The 20,718-nt window shown below is 54.8% G+C and overlaps 9 protein-coding genes across 9 annotated transcripts; 6 read left to right on the top strand and 3 right to left on the bottom strand.

The window, feature by feature from the left end:
• Positions 1–569: 569 nt before the first annotated feature.
• Positions 570–2,198, top strand: VTN31DRAFT_1273 (uncharacterized protein; the record flags this gene model as incomplete). The annotated part of the gene is made up of 2 exons (XM_069401312.1): positions 570–1,010; positions 1,089–2,198. The coding sequence occupies 2 exons, from the start codon at positions 570–572 to the stop codon at positions 2,196–2,198; spliced, it is 1,551 nt and encodes a 516-aa protein (XP_069264129.1).
• A 689-nt stretch (positions 2,199–2,887) lies between these two features.
• VTN31DRAFT_1272 (uncharacterized protein) lies at positions 2,888–3,778 on the top strand (the record flags this gene model as incomplete). Its single annotated transcript, XM_069401311.1, has 1 exon — positions 2,888–3,778. The coding sequence occupies one exon, from the start codon at positions 2,888–2,890 to the stop codon at positions 3,776–3,778; it is 891 nt and encodes a 296-aa protein (XP_069264128.1).
• A 503-nt stretch (positions 3,779–4,281) lies between these two features.
• Positions 4,282–4,983, top strand: VTN31DRAFT_1271 (uncharacterized protein; the record flags this gene model as incomplete). The annotated part of the gene is made up of 2 exons (XM_069401310.1): positions 4,282–4,587; positions 4,660–4,983. 2 exons carry the CDS (start codon positions 4,282–4,284, stop codon positions 4,981–4,983), a joined length of 630 nt encoding a protein of 209 aa, XP_069264127.1.
• Positions 4,984–5,287: 304 nt separating this feature from the next.
• VTN31DRAFT_1270 (uncharacterized protein) lies at positions 5,288–7,666 on the bottom strand (the record flags this gene model as incomplete). Its single annotated transcript, XM_069401309.1, has 3 exons — positions 5,288–7,297; positions 7,379–7,546; positions 7,604–7,666. The coding sequence occupies 3 exons, from the start codon at positions 7,664–7,666 to the stop codon at positions 5,288–5,290; spliced, it is 2,241 nt and encodes a 746-aa protein (XP_069264126.1).
• Positions 7,667–9,422: 1,756 nt separating this feature from the next.
• On the bottom strand, positions 9,423–11,441 carry VTN31DRAFT_1269 (uncharacterized protein; the record flags this gene model as incomplete). The annotated part of the gene is made up of 2 exons (XM_069401307.1): positions 9,423–10,393; positions 10,448–11,441. 2 exons carry the CDS (start codon positions 11,439–11,441, stop codon positions 9,423–9,425), a joined length of 1,965 nt encoding a protein of 654 aa, XP_069264125.1.
• Positions 11,442–13,248: 1,807 nt separating this feature from the next.
• On the bottom strand, positions 13,249–14,833 carry VTN31DRAFT_1268 (uncharacterized protein; the record flags this gene model as incomplete). The annotated part of the gene is made up of 3 exons (XM_069401306.1): positions 13,249–13,724; positions 13,781–14,396; positions 14,459–14,833. 3 exons carry the CDS (start codon positions 14,831–14,833, stop codon positions 13,249–13,251), a joined length of 1,467 nt encoding a protein of 488 aa, XP_069264124.1.
• Positions 14,834–16,130: 1,297 nt separating this feature from the next.
• Positions 16,131–17,092, top strand: VTN31DRAFT_1267 (uncharacterized protein; the record flags this gene model as incomplete). The annotated part of the gene is made up of 4 exons (XM_069401305.1): positions 16,131–16,252; positions 16,309–16,464; positions 16,517–17,011; positions 17,068–17,092. The coding sequence occupies 4 exons, from the start codon at positions 16,131–16,133 to the stop codon at positions 17,090–17,092; spliced, it is 798 nt and encodes a 265-aa protein (XP_069264123.1).
• Positions 17,093–17,798: 706 nt separating this feature from the next.
• VTN31DRAFT_1266 (uncharacterized protein) lies at positions 17,799–19,331 on the top strand (the record flags this gene model as incomplete). The annotated part of the gene is made up of 1 exon (XM_069401304.1): positions 17,799–19,331. One exon carries the CDS (start codon positions 17,799–17,801, stop codon positions 19,329–19,331), a length of 1,533 nt encoding a protein of 510 aa, XP_069264122.1.
• Positions 19,332–19,569: 238 nt separating this feature from the next.
• VTN31DRAFT_1265 (uncharacterized protein) lies at positions 19,570–20,703 on the top strand (the record flags this gene model as incomplete). Its single annotated transcript, XM_069401303.1, has 1 exon — positions 19,570–20,703. The coding sequence occupies one exon, from the start codon at positions 19,570–19,572 to the stop codon at positions 20,701–20,703; it is 1,134 nt and encodes a 377-aa protein (XP_069264121.1).
• Between the last annotated feature and the right edge of the window lie 15 nt (positions 20,704–20,718).

Here is a 20,718-nt window from a genome sequence, read left to right as displayed (position 1 = left end):
CATAATACCCCAACCTGTTTTGTTCTTCTTGAATGAGTACTCCCAATCATTGCAAGAATGATGTCCCTGACCGCAGGGTTCACATTTTTCTGTCGCGGTGGTGGTGCACGTGGTTTGGATGGGCGGTGGGGGTGTGCGACTTGGACAACGGAGCTGTCGGAGGCTAATATTAATTGGTTGAAGTGTCCTCTCCCTGCTTAGTCATCTCAGACCAACTGATAAGGCCATTTTGCCTCAGCTCCCTCAGGCCCTTCTGCGCTAGTCCCGATTTGGACTAGTGGTGTTGCTGAGACGGAGGCTCGAAGCATGGATGGATGACTCAGCATCGGCACAATGTTTCTCCCTTTCCGGCGTCGGCTCCGGCAAATCGATCCATTTGCTATTCACGCCGCTCGACAGACTGAGCTTGCTTCTATCCTCGCCAGCGTTGCAGGAAATCTTGTTCAATCTTGTTGCTTGACTGTAATTCTCATCTGATCCGAGTTGGTGTTGCTCACGTTCATGCTCCTTTGACAAATTCCCCTCCTCTGCGCCTGTCCGCATCCGGGACTCGAACAAATTCGACCCCGATGGCCATGGCCTACTCCCCTGGACCGCCATCCCCCACCGCCAACGGTGCGTATGGGGGATCGGGAGGCGGCCTGAACTCGCGCGGTCGCTCCCCGAGCCCCTCCGGCGTGCCATTATCGAAACGCGACAAGCGACGGTCCGCGCTGCAGGAGCGCCTGCAGGACCTGACTACGACGTTCAGCCAGAACCGCGATACCCAGTTTCGGCAGCAGCTGCATGCGCTGCAGTGCGATATGACCCTTATCAATAATGCCGATCCGTATCAGCCGGGCCCGCTGCCCGACTCGCCCGAGGATATTGCGCGGTTGATCGAGATGACCGTTGGTGGGGGCAAGTTCGGCAAGGAGATGGCCAGTATCTCGGGCATGTGGTATTCGCGCTTCGTGCAGGAGGTCAATCAGATCAAGGAAGATAATGACGGAGAGCTTATGGCGCTTGCAGTAGGTGGTCCAGGAGAGTCTTGATCGGGATTGCGAATTTTTTTTTCTCTTTTACTAATCTTCTGTTCTCTTTTCTAGCATCGGCATAGCGAGAATCTCCGACGCTACAAGCAGGAATATTTGTGGCGGCAGCATTTTGCAGCTGAGGAGTACAAGCAGCTCTCCAACACCCTTCGTGAACGGCTAGTGCAGGCAATTTCGGGGAAGAAGTCACGCCTGATGCGAGAAAAAGAGCAATTCGACATTAGCGACACCAATGCGCTCCTCCTCCACCCGAACCAATTCACCCTCACCAATCCGGCCAGCCCTGGCGGAATTCAGAGCAATCGGAAGACACGCCATACGAGGAATCGGCCGGGCCTGGATGACTTTGGGAACGGCATAGTGTCGGAGGGTAACAAGAGGAAGAGGAAGGCACCGCATGATGACGACACTGGCTCACCGGGTCGCGATGGGCACTCGACGCCGGCGGAGAGAGGCAAGGCTGCCTTGTCGCAGCACCAGACGGCTCCGACATATAGCATCCACTCGCTGTTTACAGACAAGGAGCTGGCAGCCCACGCCAACTACGCACACATTGCAACTGCTCACTTCTTCTCTACCTCAAAGAAACAAGAGGGTGCGTCGGGCACTGCGACAAACGGGAACACTACGGACGCCGAGGATACCGATGCCGCCGGACAGGAGGAAGGCAACGGAACGCCTGCGGCGAGCGACATGGTACGGACGGCCAGCCAGAACTTCCACGCGACGCGATCGACGCGTACGCAGGGCAGTGCTGGGCTCAATGCCTTGGCCGAGCTGTCTGACAAACCGGCAACCCGGCCCAACCTGCCATACCACATTTTGGCCAACCACAGCTCGCGATCCAACGCCAACGCGCCGGCGCTGCCGTCGCTGATGAACGAGGAGATTGATGACGACTGTGCGCGCATGGACCGGCTGCAATCGAAGCCTCCGGGGTGGATCGACCGCGGGCTCATTGAGATGCTGGTCGAGCCGATTCCGGACGAAATTGACGGCATCCCCGCGAACCCGGAACGGTTCAGCCTGCTGCACCCGGAGTTCCCGGTGGACATGGGCATCAAGTACTATCCGGTGTCGGGGAAGAGCAATGGATACGAAATGTTTCCAATGTTGAACGAGCGGTCGACAGCTTCGGCGTCGAATGGACGGCGTGGGAAGTGATTATTCGATCGGCGTGTTTTTTTTTTTTCTTTTTGCTCATGACTAGGGCCCTGTCATCATGTCGGCGGTTCGGCGTTACATCGTGCAGTTCTGGGTCATTCGTGGATTTGTGTATGTACCTTATGTACCTACATATGTACTCGTAGTCGTCAATATCAAAGAATGGTTCAATCTGGTGACATTTTTTTGACGAACAAGCTGATTGATAATCCTCCGGAGAGTCGCATGACTGGGCTTTCAAGATGAGCTCATTGCGCGATGCATGGCGCAATCCCGAATGACGTCATTGGCTGCGACCAATCACCCTTTGTTGTAGTTAGGTACTCTGCTGACTAATCATGTAGTCTATCGGATCCTGGTTTTCAATGCAGTGCGGAGAGGCCTTCTCGCATCACGGCGCCGTCGCCGATGGGACTGGTTTCGGGTTGGTGATTGGCACGGAAGGCCGAAAGAGGGAGAGCATCGTGCTGATTACAAATTCAGAATTCAGCCGCGGTTTGAGAGGTCATCAAAATGAGGACGGACAGGGGAGACAAATACCTAAGTATTTAAACCCATGGAGGAGAGCAACAATCAGCAAGCATCACTGCTCATATCTGATCCGGTCTAGAGAGTCTACAAGATAAACATATACACCGGAATCAGTTGTTGATATTGATCAAGGCATAATACGAGTATAACTATCAACAATGTCGGCAACAATTACGACAACGACCGCAGCCACCATCACCACCGAGCTCCAGGCCACAGACCCCAACTACATCCCCCGGGGCCCCGTCGACGCCCAGCTCACATTCTACCTCCCACCCGCGGACGGCTCCACGCCCTTCCGCTACGTGGAGACACCCCCGGCGGGCCAGCCCCAACTCAACTACCGCACAGAAACCAAGACCGTCCGTATCCAGGACATTCGCGGCCGCGAGGATGAATTCCACGCCGACACGCACGGCTTCGAAGCCGTGCGCGGCGTGCAGTCCGCCACGACGCGCGCCACGTTCGACGATGACGAGGAGATCAAGCGTGTCTACTACCCGGAGGTGAAGCAGCTACTCCTTGAGCGCGTCGCCCCGGAGGCGCATAAGGTGGTCATCTTCGACCATACCGTGCGCCGCCAGGACCCCGGGGCGTCGCGGCAGCCCGTCACGTTTGCGCACGGCGATCAGACGGACCGTGCGGCGACGATGCGGGTGAAGCTGCATGTGGAGGACCCGGAAGAGGCGGAGAGGCTGCTCCAGGGGCGGTATAGGATCATCAACGTCTGGCGGCCGATCAACGGCGCGGTGCAGCAGGCGCCGTTGGCGCTTGGGTCGGCGACGTCGTTGAAGGAAGGGGATATGGTCCCCGTGGAGCATCGGTATCCGAACCGGACGGGCGAAACCCTCGCCACGAGATACAGCCCCGATATTGAGTGGTATTACCTCTCGGGAATTGATGATGATGAGCGCCTGATTATCAAGTGCTCGGATTCGCGAGAGGATGTTGCGAAGCGCACGCCGCATACGGCGTTTGTTGATCCCCGGTCGCCGCCGGGTGCGAAGCCGCGGGAGAGCATTGAGGTTCGGTGCTTGGTGTTTGGGTGATTACGGATATTAGAAATAATTTCATGTCTACGTTTGATATAATGCATAAGAATGGTAAAGAAAATCTCATGAAACAGATTGTGCTGTCGATTTTGTGAAATGCAGTAGTTGTCTAATTAGGGCTATGGTGCAAGTCAACCCGCGAAACTGATTTGCGGCAAGAACAAATCTAAACAAATTGAAGAATCACAGCGAGCTACTCTTTCTCGGTAAGCCCTCAGTTTAACAAAAGTGACGAGGGATTAGGATGGCGACTCTGACGTAACCACTCATTCAAGAGGTTACCCTATGACCGACAACCATTACTATTGACTACAGGCCATTCGTGGACAGATGAGCTAACGTTGACGATATGCTCTGTAATCGGTCCTTGTGCTCGAGCGCTTGAGGATTGAAACAGACCCAAGATCATGTAGATAATCTCAGACATCCTACTCACCATTGCACAATCATCCTTACTTACCTGCTGTGTCTAACAAGCAACTGAACAGTAAATCGACACAATGTTCGCCCTTCGCAGCACCACAACCTTCATTCCGCGCAGCGGCACACGGCTCTTCTCCGCCGCTCGCGTCCTCAACACTTCTGTCACCCAGACAATCAAGGATGACCACCGTGAGATCGAGTCCTACTTCCACACCATCCTCAAGTCCAACGATCCGGACGAGCGCACCCGGTTCCAGAACCAGCTCACCTGGGAGCTCGCCCGGCATTCCATCGCCGAGGAGCTGATCGTCTACCCGGCCTTTGAGAAATATCTCGTCGATGGACATGCCATGGCGGAGAAGGATCGGGAGGAGCATCAAACCGTATAAACCCCCACCACCCCAATCAGTCCTTAAATAAAACCCAGAGACTAAATCAAAGATTTTCCTGAATAGATAAAAGAGAAGCTCAAGAAATTCCAAAACCTGCACGAATCCGACAACGAGTTCGAACCCACCCTGAAATCCCTCATGGCGGATCTCTCCAAACATATCAAGGAAGAGGAGGAGCATGACCTGGTCAAGCTCGAGGAAGTGCTGACCCAGGGTGAGAGTGATGGATTGGCGAAGCAGTTTGATCGCACCAAGATGTTTGTGCCTTCTAGGTCGCATCCCATGGCACCGGCGAAGCCCCCGTTTGAGACTGCGGTCGGTTTGATGACGGCGCCGATTGATCGGTTGGGGGATTTGTTTAGGAAGTTTCCTTCGCGGTCGCCGTAGATGTTGTAGTACATAGTACTTCCCAGGGGGTGGTCTCATTGTGGCGACGGAGTGTTTCTGACAAGTAAGCCATGTTGTTCCGTCATGGATGTTCAGGTACAACGGAATCTAGTGTTAACTACTATGTTTAAGCCATTTGCATTGATCAAAAGTTGTTTACTCTAAACAAGCCGACTTATATCATCACTGAGTACTGTCATAATTCCAGGCACACTTTGTACAAAACATCCCGAAAACATCTGCAACCCTAATCTGTACAATGCTTATCCGATTACGTAGACACACGAAAGCGATCAGAAAGGGATCAAGCCACAACCAACCCAACAGCACCAACCACACCCGCCAGGAAGGCCCTGCGGATGGCAAACCCAGCGGCCGCGGTATCCGAGAAGAGCGTATCCGACGGTGAGGGCACATCCGTGGCATCGTCATCTGTCAAGATGGACGTTGTTGGGTTGGTGGTCGCGGTCGAGGACGTGGTCGTGGTCAAGGTGGTTTGCTGCGTCTCGGTTTCAGTTTCTTCCGGCGCATTTGGAGTGGAGGGGGTGGAGGTTTCGGGTTCTCCTCCCTCAGCATCATCCGTGGTGATGGTGTTGGGCGGTTCATTATTTTCTCCCTGATTGTTGTCTTCTGTAGGGGGATCGATTGTTTCTTCCTCTTCATCTGGCGTGACCGCTGGGCCGGTGATCTCTGGGCCTGGGGGTGCGCTGCCCACGGAGGACTCTTCTGTCGGCTCCGGAGAAGGCGTCTCGGTTTCAGAAGGTTCTTCCCAGTTACCTTCAGCTGGGGGGAAGGCGGGGACGGACGTAATTGGGGGAGCGCCCCCCACAGACTCGATGGTCGTCTCCTCCGGTGTCGGCGTGGGCTCGTAGAGGTCGACGGAGGTCTCCCCGGCGGCGTTGGTGGTGGTGCTGAAGGTGACCTGCGGCACGATGACCGTGCTGCTGGTGACGGTCAGAGTCACGCATTGCTGGCTGTTGGAACTGGGGCGGCCTTTGTCTTTGCCCGAATTGTTGCCTCCCTCCTCGTTCGGCGGCGGAGTGGCCGTGTCGGTCTCGCTCGACGCAGGGGGCGGCGGGGTCAGCGTCACAGAGCTCGGTACATCGGTGACAATGCCCGGGTTCTCCTCCACGTGGTCGCTGCAGAGACCGGTGAAGTAGGACAGCGCAGCCTGCACCTCCTTGTCCGTGCCCCAGGCGGTCACGCACTCGATGATCTTGGAGGTGGTTTTCTCTTCGCGGCAGTAGCACGACAGGTCGGTGTTGTCCTTGCAGTCCTCGGGAAGCCAGGTGTTGATGCACTTGGGCAGGACCGGAGGGCAGTTGGCAGCGACGCCTGTGCCGGAGTTATCGTCCTTGGGCTGGTCCGTTGGCGTGTTTGTTTCCTTTGGCGTGTCGGTCTCTGGCGGGGTGTTCGAGCTGGCCTCCGTGCTTGACTGTGCCGGCGTGCTTGACTCTGTCGTCATGATCGGGAATGCCGGCGGCGAGCTTGGCCCAGCGGGCTTGCTTGAGCTAATCTGCTCGCTTGACTGAGCCGGCGTGCTCGACGGCGCGGCAGAGGAACTTGCCCAGACTGGCGGAGAAGCAGAACAGCTCTCGTCTTTGCCTTTGTTGCCATTCCCGTCGTCCGTGTTCTCGTCACTGGCATTATTATTATTGTCGGTTCCAGTTGTCTGTGTCGTGGTGACAATCTCCGTCGTGGTCGTTGTCTTCTTGTCATCCGGGCAGTCTCCATCTCCTCCCACGGCGCACGTGGTGATGGTTTGGTTCGTGTGGATGGTAGAAGGCGAGCATGTCAGATCCGCCGGGTCCGTCTGTGGTCCCGTCTTGGGATCGGGAATCGACTGGCTCGAGCCGGGCTGTGAGGTTTGCACTGGCGGAAACTTGGGCCACCCGGAGGTGCCAACGATGTCGGTTAGAGCCAAGGACGACGACGATGGCGGCGGGGGCGCCTGGGTGCTTCCCTTGTCGGTGTCCTTCTCTGTGCTGAATTTGGGCGGCTTCGCCGGGTTGCAGTCGAATGCGATGTTGTCAAAGATGATCTCGGTCTCCTCAATCTCACTGTACTCCGCGATGCTCCATGCAACCGACACGGCGCCACCGCACTGACGGTTGACCACGTCTGTTCCATTGGCGGTGCAGGGCACGGTTTGCTTGCATGTCGAACCATCCGGCATCTCGTAGAGGAAGACGACGTCCACATCTCGAGACGTCGAGACATGGAACGAGTTGGCGGAGAAGCCGTTCTTGCCGCGGCGGCTCATCTGAAGGCTGCCAAACTGCTTGGAGATCTTGCCCGTGATGTGTTTGCTGCCCTGTTTTTTTGTGACGGTCAGTTTTTTAGTCCCCTGCCGAGAGGCCATCAACATGCTAGGAAATGACAGTACAGTCCTTACCTTCTTCCCATTCTTGCTGGAACAGCTGAAGCCCTGGAAACTGAACTCGCTATACTCGGTGAAGCTCCCCTCGTCCAGGTCGAGCCAATTGAAGCCGCTCTTCTGCTTGTCCGAGCAGACGTTGTCACTGATCTCGGGAGTCAAGAAGAAGTCCTTGGTTTTCCACCACTGGAGGAGTCAGCACCGACTATGACTATCTTCATTATTAGGGCTTCCAAAACATACTCCTGTCGCGCTGGCCTGGTGGGCGCCCAGGACTGCGGCCAGCGCAAGGGCCGAGATTTTCATGTTGAAAACCCCCTCCAAGTCCTGGCTGTCAGAGAAAAAAAAAAAAAAAAAAAAAAAAAAAAAAAAGACTTACAGACCTGCCGCGACGATCCAGCGTGCAGGTGGAAAGAATTGAACGGAGAAAAAGACCCAGCGATTCTCTTCCAGGGGCCAGGCCTTGTTATTATGACTACCCAAACGTAGAAGAACTCATGGTGTGCCCTAAATAGATGACCTCAACACGATGGATCATGGGCCTGTCGGGCCAACACATGACAGTAGTACCTAAGTAAAGTAACTACCAACTATTTCCAGACGAACCGGAGGATCTCAACATCCTTGTGGCCCATGTTCCAACATGAAGGAAGCGTGAAGATGCTACGGGACTATCCCCAGCGCCTACGAGTACCCTCATTACACCTCTCAGGGAAACACTCAACCTGGTCTTGTACATACATAGGTCCCTAAAGCCGGATCGGAACAAACACCAGCGCTGATTCGCCGATTCACAACCTCCAAGCAAGATCCTGGGGCGGAGCTAGCGCAGGGACGGACAACGGGGCGCTTAAAGAATAACCCAACCCAAGCAAGCCAAGGCCTTTGGGGCGAGAAAAAAAAAGAACTCTTGCATTTGAAACGACCATCTTCGTTCTTCAGAGAATGCAAAGAATGAAGAAACGATTGGGAATACATTGAAAGAATCGCGTTTGATCGACTTGTTTTGAAAGCAGTCCGGTTGGGCATGCGTTCTTCCCGTCTGCATTTCGCGTCATGATTAGAATCGATCTAATAATGTACGGAGTAAGTATACTCGTATGGAGTATGGAGAATGAGTTTGTCCTCTGACGTTCCAATCTGTGAAACGGCCCCCAAAAGCGAGTCGCCATGCCGTCAGCAAGTGGAAGTGTACCAACCATCAAGCTTTCATGCTAACCTTTCGAGCTTGAAACAGACGTACTTTACTGTTGCTTGCCCTGTCAAAATCCAACGCCAAGACACTCGTTCAGTCTTCATGACTGCATTGATTGGAATGTCCTGTTGCAATGTATAATGCTGAAGCACCAACTGCGGGGAATTATGATTCCTACCAGTATAGTAGTATGTATTGGGAGGAGGGCCTTTGGAGTTGGAAACATTGGACTTTTATCCTACTCGAATAAGACGATGGACTGGTTGCTTGACGAGTGACGGCCGTTCTGTTCCTGCAGAACTGAAAACCAACCGGAATGTGCCTATATAATCAGTTGATGAAACATCGGCAATCCCATCAACTTTGAAAAGCGAGCCGTTTCCCTGGGGAAAAAAGGCGACGGGAATCGGTTCAACGATGAAAATCAGCATTGGCATTGAGAATTAGACTGGCAACACTTTCAAATTTTGATTGCATGGAATTCTGTTCAGTCTCCTGTCCTACCGAAGAGCCCCAGTGCACGGTTAATGCATGCAAATAATGCCATTCTCAACACCTATCTACAACGCCGAGGTATCAACAATGCCGCAAACATGCTTCACATCCGAATAAAAAACAGAAACAAATCAAATAAACCACAAAGATCACTCCTCCGCCCACGTAGACCGAACTCCTGTCATACCAGTTCGTCAAGACATTGAATAGGAACGAGCGACTCCATATCATGTCCCCCATCTTCCCATCCCAGGTACGCCGTGATACTCTCTCATATCCGACATCCCACATTCCTCATCTAGGAACACACCGCATTAAACAGTAACATCAAAGACATGACATCGTACCAGACTCGACAAGCGGGATCATGAGTCAGAACGCAAGCGGCCCGTGCCGGTGCGCACTGAGCAACTTGCGTCGGACTGTCTCGCCACCCTTCCGGTTCTTGGTCTTGTTCCTGCGAGTCGGCGTCCGAGGGTCACTGTATCGCGCATGGCGGAACACGCTGGCCGCTTCCGATGGAGAATTGGGCAGGAACTCTCGATGTTGCGGAAGGCGAATCAAGGTTTGGTACCGGTTGTGATGCCGCCGGAACGCGGTGACAATGCCCCGATCAAGGTGGTTCAGGAAGCGTTCCGCACTGTCGCTGCCGACTCGACTAGGGGTTGGCGTGCCCACTCCTTGCACTGACGACGTGGCCATGGGCGACGTGGTCAGATCATCATCGAACCCCTTGTCAGTCTCTTCTTCATCCGACGAGCCGTCACCAAAGTCAATGAAATCATCCACATTCAACATGGCCTCATCATCATCAATGTCGTCATCTTCATATGAACTGTCGCCCGGGAAGGTTCGCGAGGGATAGAATGCTTCCGGCGGTCCCATCGCTTGTCCCCCCGGGGTCGCATCATTTCCTAGCGCTGTCATCATGAGATTCGCTCCGGCGCTCAGCATCGGGCCTGTCTTCATGCCATTGGGAGAGGTGATCGCATCCGTGTCACTTTCGTCGACGACGTGCATCATGGTCGCGCGCGGGCTGTTGTTGGCCGTGCCACTGATGCTGTTGGCGGCCGATTCCAGCCAGTCGTGCCGAGACGAAGCGTAGGCCGGAATAATCACGAGATGCTTGCCCGTGTTGTCTACCAACGCAACCGGCTTGCTGGGATCCGCTATGAAAGTCCCGAGAATCGGCCCACGGCGGCGCTGGGGCGCGGACGTCCGACGATTTGCCGACTCATTCTCCGCAGGCTTCGATGTCGTCGAGTTCCGGCGCATAATGGTCCGAGGCTGCGTAATCTTCGCCGGGGGCGGAAGGTCCTCGTCCGTGGTCTCCCCCTCATCCGCTGGGGCCGATTAGTTTCAACAACAGAATCTACGAGCAGATGCGCGATACATACTTTCGTAGCCGCTGGACTCGTCCGACAGGGCGTCCGACTCGGCATGGTAGATGTTGGCCAGGTGACTCGAGTCCAGGTCACCGAAGAGATCATCGACCCGATCCTTGATTTTGCCGTCGTAGTCGTAGTCGGTTTGGTCATTTTCAATCATTTGGCGCAGGGTCGGATCAAGGCTGTCCTGCTGCAAGAAATCGCTCGGCAACTCATCATCCGAGCTGGACAGGGACTGATCGGAGCTGGAGTCTGAGTTGTCTTCTACAAAGTGTACGTGCCGGGGCATCGGCGTCTCCACGGCCTCGCTGGTCAGGTCAGTCTCGCCAAAGTTATCCATATTGCTGTAGAGTTGGCTCTCATCCAGGAAGGTCTCCGTAGAGAACAGGTTATGGTTTTGGAATGAGTCCAAGCCCCCCCAGTCGTCACCAGCATCCGACAGCGAGATGATGCTTTCTGATTTGAGATGCTCATCTTCCGACGCAACAATCAGCTGCTCCTCCAGTTTTTCCACCTGGAGCTCTTCGTCATCATCATCGTCGGGGATCTCATCTACGGCCGCGTAGTCCGATGTATCCGAGTCATCATCGCTGCTCTGTTGGCCCTCGTAGCCCTCGTCGTAGGACAACTTCCTTCCTTGCGTGCTCGGGGCGGATCGAATCTTTGACCCCGTCTTACCGCCCCGTAGTCTGCTCGATCCGTAAGACGGGGTGACCTTGGCAGGGTCGCCTTCATTTTCGTCATCCGAGCTCGCCTCGGCAGCATCAAGGTCGGAAATGTCGTCTATACTTGAGATGGACGTGATGGTCGAGACTGAGGAGATGGAGAGTCTCCGTTTCCGGGTGGCATTCGGAGAGGACAAGGTCACGGGCTTCGGCTTATTTTTCGGCGACACCTTCTTGATGCGCTTGACTCGGGCGGTTTTGAGTTGAGCCATTGGATCCGATCGGCGCTGTTTGCTCGCTGTTTTGGGCGACTTGGGCGAATGATTGCTTCGAGTCATTTTCTCGGATCTTCGGCGTCGGGCCGGACAGCTAATTTCGGGCGATGCGAAGGAAAAGATTCGAGGATTCGAGGAATATAGAGCGTCCGGGAGGAAGGGAGTCAAAAAGGAGGAAAGGGGGAGAGGAAGAAAGGAAGCGGAAAAAGGAGCAGGGGGAAAGAGAAACACTCGAGGCAGCGCGTATCCTTCACAGCGTCTTTCGTTTTTTTGCACTTGGGGGCAATTTCGACGCTCGAGAGCAAGCGTCGAAAGAGCGACAGATATCGTCGAGTCGGTTGCGATTCCTTGAGGAGCTGTCTGGACTGAGGAGGCCAGGTGTCGGACACCCGACCCCCCCAGTAGGCGTTTACAGCTCAGCGAACGCCATTGCGGCTTCACTTCCTATCGACGATATCTGGGAATTAAGAAAAACTGACAAGAATCACAAACGACTAAGACAACGGGAGGGGAATTAAGAGGCCGAGTGTTGATTGACAGAAATTTTCTCGAAGGGGAAAAGAGGGAAAAAAAAAAAAAGGGGAAAAGAGAAGCGCCGGCGGAAATTCTTTGAATCAAAATCTATTTCGGCAAAGCCGAGTGGGGTTCCTGCTTCACCGCCAGTCGGCCCTCAACCTCCCTTCATTTGTCGCCTTTTTTATATGAGAAAGAAACTCCCCATATCTGCATGCCATGTCCCGGGCCCGAGCGACGTCTGGATCCAGTCCGTGCAGGGCGCTTGCGACAGGCATTCATACAGACGGTCTAGGTACTTGAAAGGGATCGTCTGCGATGAGCTGGCAACCGTAATCTATGTACATGTACCTCCTCCGAGCAGCCATGACGCGGTCTGGTAGGTTCTGGTACGGCCATTTCTCCCACCAATTAGTACCAACTCTGACTTGTCAAGTTGTCTTGCAGCGGGCCCCGCTGGAGAAGAGTGATCGAGCCCCTCATGCGTTTCGTCGGCATGAAGATGCTCCTTCGTGGACGCCAGGGCGAGGACGAGCCGGTTGAATGCAACCTCCGAAATAGTACTGTACAGTTTCGATTGCCTTGACCCGCTGGTTCAGCGATGGGCATTGCGATTCAAACTCTGGCCGGCGACAGCCTGAGAACCTACAGTAGTCGGTGCCAACGCAAATCACCAGATCGAGGCCCCGTTTCTCAGCTTCAAAGGCCCCATCCGAGGCAAGTCGGGCAACGCGATGAAATACGTATATTTATAACAGCCACTCAGAACAATCGTCTTACGCAAAATGCGCGTTGCAAAAGCGGTCAATTTCGTGGCGACATCCGCACAATTGGTTGCGCCAACGGACAGGCTGAAATTTGCAGCGGTGGTGGAATGAATTTTTTCCAGTTGAATTCTTCGAAACTAACGAACTTTTTTTTTTGTGTTTGTGGGGTGCAGTCGGCTCCTGGCAGCCGGAACTCACGCGAGGAGCCTTGGGCCCTGCATTGCCCAATCAGATCTTGCTCGGAAACAGATTCATTGCCGTTCACGTGACATCCTGGCTTTCGGCTGGGACTTCACAGCCAATAGGGGCTCGCTTTATAGATCCACAGAAAAATTTAGGTTTGATTTCAGCTGATTGGCTAAGCATGTGCACTACAGTCAACTGGCCTATCCTGTCCGCTCTCAAGGCTCATGCCCCCTTCCAGAAGGTACAAGTAGCAAGGACACTTGGATGCGTCGTTGCTTTTGCCGGAGCTGCATGTTTCATTTACTCGTACAGTAGTCTGAACTCAAGCCATGCTATCATCAGGATAACTCCCAAACACTTCGTCAATGTCAAGCCCGCACGTCATCAAGTGGGGGCAATCATCGTCATGTCCCAGGATATGGAGTCACGTTGCTCAAGCTCTCTCTTCTCGACTGCGATCGGAATAATGAGAAACGATTGACTGTCGACCACCGGCGGCTGCCACGGTCAGAGCTTTTGGTGCCTCCTGTAGTGGCCGTGGGAGCACCGGATGCCGCAGCCCCAATCCGGCCAGGGTCGTTGGCGATTGCTGGATCTCGAGCCGCGGCGGCTGATGCAGGGTGATCTGGATTCGTAGTCTTGTGGTCGTCATCTGCCTGAGAGGCGCTTTCTCGCGCTTTCTGGACCTGCTCGATTCCGTCCCGGACCTCTTGGACGGATGCTCCGGGCGGGGCGACAGTGCTCAGGGTCTCGGTCTCGCGGATCTGGTGGTTGTAGGTCTCGTTGAGTTTGGCAACCTCGGCGTCGGTTACAAGTCGTTCGTTTTCAAGGCGGACCTCGCGACCGCGCTTATGGCAGTACCAGAGAACCAACAACACAACTAATAGCACCGTTAGTGGCGAGGACATTGCGGGCTGGAATAGTCATTGGACTCACCAAACAAGGCCACCGACCACAACACGTTCATGCCCAGGACTGCAGGGAATCGAGCTCGCAGGAAAGCCACGATAGACCGCAGCATTCCTACCAGGGCGGCTGGCTTGCCAACTAGCTCCTTGAGACTTGGTGTCTTGAGACCCATTTTCGCGGCTGCAGCTGCCGCTTTTCCTGCATTTTCTGAATTGAAGCCACTCTGCGAAGCTTTGTCTCCAGCCGCAGCCAGGAACTCCGGCGCCAGTGTCTCCGTTATTCTGTCCGGCAGCTGCTCAATTAATTTCTGCAGGAACCCGGGTAGGTGACCAAAGGTTGCCCGCAGTTGCTTGTCTCCATTGCTCAGCAGAAGCTCCAAGTCATGGTATGCAGTCGGAATGCCGGTCACCAAATCTTTGAATATGAGCATAAACTTGTGGAGGAGCTTCTGCGTTTCGCTGCTGATGGAGAACACTTTGTTATTTTCGGCTGCAAGGTTCAGCCGCTCCAGGACGACTGCTAGATCGTCTTGTTCCTGCTTTTGTTCTTGCTCCCCGATTTGCTCCCCACTTGCAGTCTGTGACTTCGTCGTGATCTCGGACGCACTAATATTCCCGTTCCTCTCGTCATGGTTGATTCCTTTCTGTTGTCCCCGTAGTCAGCATATACATATCTTGTCGCCACAATATGGCTTCATAACAATACCTTGCCGCTGATACTCGTTCTCTTGATCCAGCTCCATCGACGACTTTTCGTGCCGGTTGGAGAAGTCGGAGATGTTGGCATCTGGGAGCTCTGCGCGGGTGCTTGCTTTGACTCAGCCGTTTGTTGATCCTGCTTCTTCTCCGCCACAGCATCTGCGGGCATCTCCTGCTCCAAGTCCTCTGTCGGGGAAAGTGGGAGCGGGATATCCTGTGCACCGTCCATCAGAGCGATCTGGGGATCTTTGCCGGTCTGTCTGCATGTGACCTGTTCCAGGAATGCCTCGTCGTCCTCTGTCAGAACAGGACTTGGAGCTCTGTTGCCCGGTCGCCATCTGCTGGCTTTGGGGGCAATGCTATTGATATATTGAAGTGCCATCGCCTCTAGATCGATCAATATACCATGCCCAAATGATAGCTAGATGTGAGTAGGAGAAAGCTGCAATGATCCTGAAACGAGCCAGCAGAGCGGAAAACACTTGTCGCCTTGCCTTGCATGCGACCGATGATATCACATTGTGGAATGCAATCATGATTGGTCCTTTGTTTTGGTTGGCTCAGTTCCCGGACTCCAGCCAGAGCCATAGATCCTCCCTTGTCTTGAAAGTTTATTATTTAGGATCTCCGTTTCTCTCGAATGGTTGAGATTGGAAATCATGGAACTAGTACTAGTATACTACCTAGTATACATACTCCAGTACTGGACTTTCTGCGTTCGCCTCTGAATTCCCTGCACATCCCCATACACTGAGCCTCTTTGACAGCATAGAGAAGGCATATTCAATGCCTATTACAGCAGATGCTCGTTTTATCAGAACGCCTTGCAAAGAATTGCCCTGCGAAGGAAGTGAAGGATCAGTGGGCCACGTTGGGATGGTGATATTCCGGCACGGCACCGCGTGGTCAACGGGGGTAGGATGATAGAGATGCCAGTTATAGACTACCTACTCCTGATTCTCTCACACCTGACCATTGTCGTTCAAGAGCGGCACCTAGTAGTCCACGTCGATCATAGCTCAAAGGAACATACGCAGTATGGAGTACCTAAACATCAAAACTGAAGGGTCGTTCGTTTTCACATTCCAAAGCATTCTCTCAGATGGTTCAGTTGCACTGAAAGACTCTCTGGCACCCTCAGTGCAGACGAAGAGGAAAGGGCCCGTCTTCCACAGTCAAGTCGGCTCGAAGCCTGGAAGTCTGCGAGAATGACCGTCATTGTTTCGGGACCAAGAAAATCGCCTGCGGCTCTTGTCGCTCCATCGAGGATCTTAGTATCACGTGATTCTGTCGTGGCAGTGGCACAAGTAGCCCTCATCGCTCAGGCATCACTTGTTCTTTCTTTTCGTCGCGCTTCGGAGAGTCGACCGCCGGCAACGTCGCCCACGCACGTCTGATATCCATCGGATTTGCGTGTGCAGAGTCCTGTGCAGGATTGGACTGTCTGCATGCTGTCCCCGGTTCTGATTTAGTCGGAGACGATCGTGCACAGCAGTCACCTTTCTGTACAGGTTTCGACGACTCCTCCGGCCTGATCACCCTTCGCAGCGTCGTCCCCTCTTTTGTTTTGACTTAACACTGCCGGGATTCACCTCCCGGGCGGTGCTTTGGCACCCGGGTTCTTTCGTTTTCATCGCCGTGCTCCTTGCATTCGATCTCCCGCGGCAAACACGACCGTCATGTTCAAACGCTCTTTCGCTTCGAGAGATCGGGTGACCAAGACTGTCAAGTCTGCCAAGAGGTCGATTCGGGAGGACGTGAGGATGAAAATGCAAGAATCATGGGACAGTCCGTTGGAAACGTGAGTCTGGCCCTCCTTTCTGCTTGTGGAAGTGGGTCTTGCTGATTGCACTTCAGACCTCTCACCAGCCCGATAGTTACTATGCTTGTGGGTCATGAGCAGCGTCTTTTTGCTGCTCATGAGGATGTCCTGTCACGATCCCCCTTCTTTGATGCTGCGCTGAAGGGTCAGTTCCTGGAGGCCGGTCCGAAGCAGGTGGATCTGCCGGACGAGTACGGCTGCTCTGTTTGCGTTCGTAATGCGTTAGGACTAATTGCTGTGTAGAGAACCCGAGATTCTCTCCTGTGTTCTCGAGTTTCTCTACAAGGGCGACTACTATCCACGCTTGGTACACAACAAGCGGCGGGCCTCGTGGGAGCTCGAGAACGCCCAGGATATCCATGGAACCGGTGGCCGCGGGTCGAGCGAGGCCACAATCTTTCATTCGAAGGTAGGCGGCATTATCCTCCGGGATACTGCAGTCTATTGTGCTGCCGAGAAGTACGGCTTGGAGGAGCTCAAACGGCTTTCGCTTCGCAAGCAGGGCCTGCAGAGCGGAATCCCCGTCGACGTGATCTTGCGATCCGCTCGGTATGCATATGACAATACACCAGACACGGACTCGCGACTGCGCGCTCATTACCTTGCTCTGATCATTCGGAGTCGCAAGACGTTCAAGAGGAGCGGAACCATGCAGATGGAAATGGAGATTGGCGGTAAATTGTTCTTTGATCTGTTCGTGGCGATGAGCAATCACATCGATGACCTTATGGAGATGAAGTAAGTGATGGTATTTGTTTCGACTTTTCTGCTTTTGCCATGCTTACATCACGCAGCAACCGGTCTCCTAAGGGTTTCTAAGGATGCTATTTGAAATCGCCCCGAATCGATCAAGCGGGCTTGGATTCCCAGATTGGATATACGGGAATTTTGTCTCCAAACCAGAATGGCAGGATAACTGAGAGGACGGCGGAGACGTTCACGGTTTTCTTCTTTTCTTTCGAGGTTGGCCGCCATTTGTTTGCGGTTTGTCGAACCACGCCAAACCAACCTACTTCGTTTAGTCTCGACCGTGTCCAACTCCGCTCACTCACTGACGATTTCCTTTGTTGGTGATTGATGGGCAATTTGCTGTGAAATCTCCAATTATTATCAGAATGTTCCGTGAGGAAGGAAGGCCCGATTTGGATCAAGAATACTGGGCCTTTGTCCTTAGTTTTAGCTATATTTGTTTTGGATGTTTACGACAATGGTTCCTTCTGTTACGCGCCTTGACGGCAGTGTCTACTTGACTGTATGATATTGCCTGATGATCAGACTGGAATGAGTTCGGCCACCTCAATTCTTCACTCCTTGTGCACAGTAGACTGGACTTTTGGATGACAATTGCATGTCAACTCTGGATGATTTGATCATTTGATCCTGATTATCCTGAGGTTGGAATTTATAACTCTTGGCATTAAAATTGAAATGGATTTTCCGAAAATCTCAAATTTTCAGAGGTATATTTCAGCGTCCGTTCAAGGCTTCAGACCACCTCGCCGACCATATCAAAACAATTCTCGTCATGATGGCGACCAGGTTGCCTTGTGCACCTTCCAAACGCCTTTGCCAATGTCTCCGACGCCAATTCTCCTCATCCCCCGTCAAGCATCAAACCCGTAGACCGCCGACGGCGCCAAAACCCATTCCCAATGTTCGACATATTCGCGATAACCCAGATCTCTACTCGAATAACTCCATTGACCGAGACTACGCCGCGTGCGCCGAGTATCCGCATCGGATCGTGCAATTAGCCCAGGAAACCGTCCGGTTATCAGAATCGATCAAGGAGCCGCGGGCGAAGCTCAAGGAAATCGAACGGTCGATAGGGCAATTGGCGGCGGGCGGAGGCGCGGAGAAGAACGCGGAGCAGATTGCCTCCCTGCGACAGGAGGCGCAGAAGCTCAAGGCCGACTCGGAGGAAGCGGTGCGCAGGAAAGAGGAGCTCGAGGATGAAATCCAGCGATTGGCGCTCGCGCTGCCGAATCTCTCCCACCCGACGACGCCGCGTGGCGACAGCCCGCAGCTCGTGTCGTACCTTAATTTCGACCCGAACAAGCCGCCATCGTGGGTGAGTCAGAGGACGGAGGATCGGTCGCATGTGACGATTGGGACGAGATTAGGATTGATTGATTTTACGAGTTCAAACGCGACGACAGGCTGGGGGTGGTACTTTCTGACGAACGAAGGCGCGCTGCTGGAGCAGGCGCTCGTCAACTACGCCATCAGCGTTGCGCTGCGCCATGGGTGGAAGGCCGTGTCTCCGCCGTCCATGGTCTACTCGTACATCACCGAGGCATGTGGGTACCAGCCGCGCGACCAGCATGGCGAGCAGCAGATCTGGGCGATCGAACAGAGCGAGAAGGACAAGGTGAAGCCGCAGCGGTCGCTGGCGGGCACAGCGGAGATCCCGCTGGCGGCCATGTACGCGGGCCGCGACATCCCCGTGACCTCGCTACCGGTGAAGCTCGTCGGTGCGAGCCGATGCTACCGGGCAGAGGCCGGTGCGCGCGGGGTCGACACCAAGGGTCTCTACCGGGTGCATGAATTCACCAAGGTGGAGCTCTTTGGATGGGCGGACCGCGCAACGGACTCTACCACCTCGTCGCCGCAGACGGACGAGCTCTACGACGAGCTCCTGCAGATCCAGACGGTGATCCTATCGTCGCTGGGGTTGCCGTGTCGCGTTCTGGAAATGCCGACGGGCGACCTCGGCGCCAGCGCGACCCGCAAGAGGGACATTGAAGTGCTCTTCCCGTCGCGGCTGCGCGTGGACGACGGCGGCAAGCCGGACCTCGAGACGGCGTGGGGAGAAGTGACGTCAGCATCTATCTGCGGGGACTACCAAACTCGGCGGCTGGGCACGCGCACTCGCGACGTGAATGGGAAGAACCCGCGGTATCCGCACACGGTCAACGGGACCGCGATGGCGGTTCCGCGGGTGCTGGCGGCGATTCTGGAGAATGGCTGGGACGAGGCGAGGGGGGTGGTCGTGGTTCCCGAGGTGCTCCGACCGTGGATGGGCGGGTTGGAAGTCATTGGCGGGAAGCTAGGTTGATTCTGTAAATACTGTACAATACGACCAATGCTTGCTCGGAGTACTACTGTATAGTATTGCAAAAGAACAGGGAACGTATAGCCTTGTGTCGGACCTTTGCCCGGTCGATCCTTGGAGCCGCCGCGGGGATGAAACAGGATCCTACATAAAACTGGCCCCCCTCACTGGTAATCTGACCTCCAATCTACAACTGGTCAGAACGCAAATAAAACTCGATTTTCTAGAGACTCAAAGAAACATGGCACCCACCATCACTCGCATCCCCTCCTCCGACATCGACACCGTCTTCGCGCGCACCACCAACCTCGCCTCCTCCGCGCTCAACGCGCGCATCCTGTCCAAATCCGACGATTTCTTCGCATCCGCCGACAACCTGTTGAATCCGAAGCCGCCGGTACACAAACCGGACCTCTTTGTCGAGACGGGCAAATGGTACGATGGATGGGAGACGCGGCGGCACAACCCGGAGCCCTACGACTGGGTGGTGATCAAGCTCGGGGTGTCCGGCGCGCGGATCCGCGGCGTGGAGGTCGATACGGCGTATTTTACGGGCAACTACGGCGAGAAGGCGGCGTTGGAAGGGGTGTATGCGCCGGGTGGGAAGGGTGGGGGTTCGTTCAGGAATGATGAGGATGATGGTAGTATTGCGCAGAAAGGGTTTACGGGGTGGAAGACGATTCTGCCGCCGCAGGAGTGCGGGCCGTCGCAGCGACAGGCGTGGAAGATTGAGGGAGAAGGCGGGGAAGGGGTTGGACCTTATACGCATGTCCGGTTGTTGATGTACCCCGACGGGGGGTTCGCGCGGCTGCGGCTCTACGGGGAGGTGATTCCTCCGCCGCCGGGCGTGGACGCCGCGGTGGTTTCGGCGGACGGGTTGGAGGAGTTGTCGTCGGCGCTCATGGGGGGTGTGGCCGTAGCGGCGTCGGACGAGCATTACACGCCCGCCAGTAACCTCCTCCTGCCGGGCCGCGGGGTGGACATGAGCGATGGCTGGGAAACCGCACGTTCCCGGGCCAAGGACCATGTCGACTGGGCGATTATACGGCTAGGTCTGCGGGGCACGGTGAGCAGGGTGGTGGTCGACACCAAGGACTTCCGCGGCAATTTCCCGCGCGAGGTGCGCGTGCATGGGTTCGTTGGTGATGCTGCAGGCGCTCCCGCGGACCCCAGCCATGACGACCCCGGGTGGGTTGAGATTCTCAAGGGCAGCCGCAGAACGCAAGCGCATACGGAACATGCCTTTGAAGGCGGGGATCTGGCCGCCGACGCGGCGGGGAAGGTTTTTAGCCATGTCAAACTGACGTTGGTGCCAGATGGCGGGGTGAAGCGGCTCCGGATTTTCGGGAGGCGAGCTCAAACCCTAGGTACCTAACTACTACTCGTACAT

This window comes from Thermomyces dupontii (genome assembly GCF_041956625.1).
Source record: "Thermomyces dupontii strain NRRL 2155 unplaced genomic scaffold VTN31scaffold_1, whole genome shotgun sequence".
NCBI lineage: Eukaryota > Fungi > Ascomycota > Eurotiomycetes > Eurotiales > Trichocomaceae > Thermomyces > Thermomyces dupontii.
The sequence above is the reverse complement of the archived record's forward strand: the minus strand, read 5'-3'. Positions and strand labels throughout refer to the sequence as shown.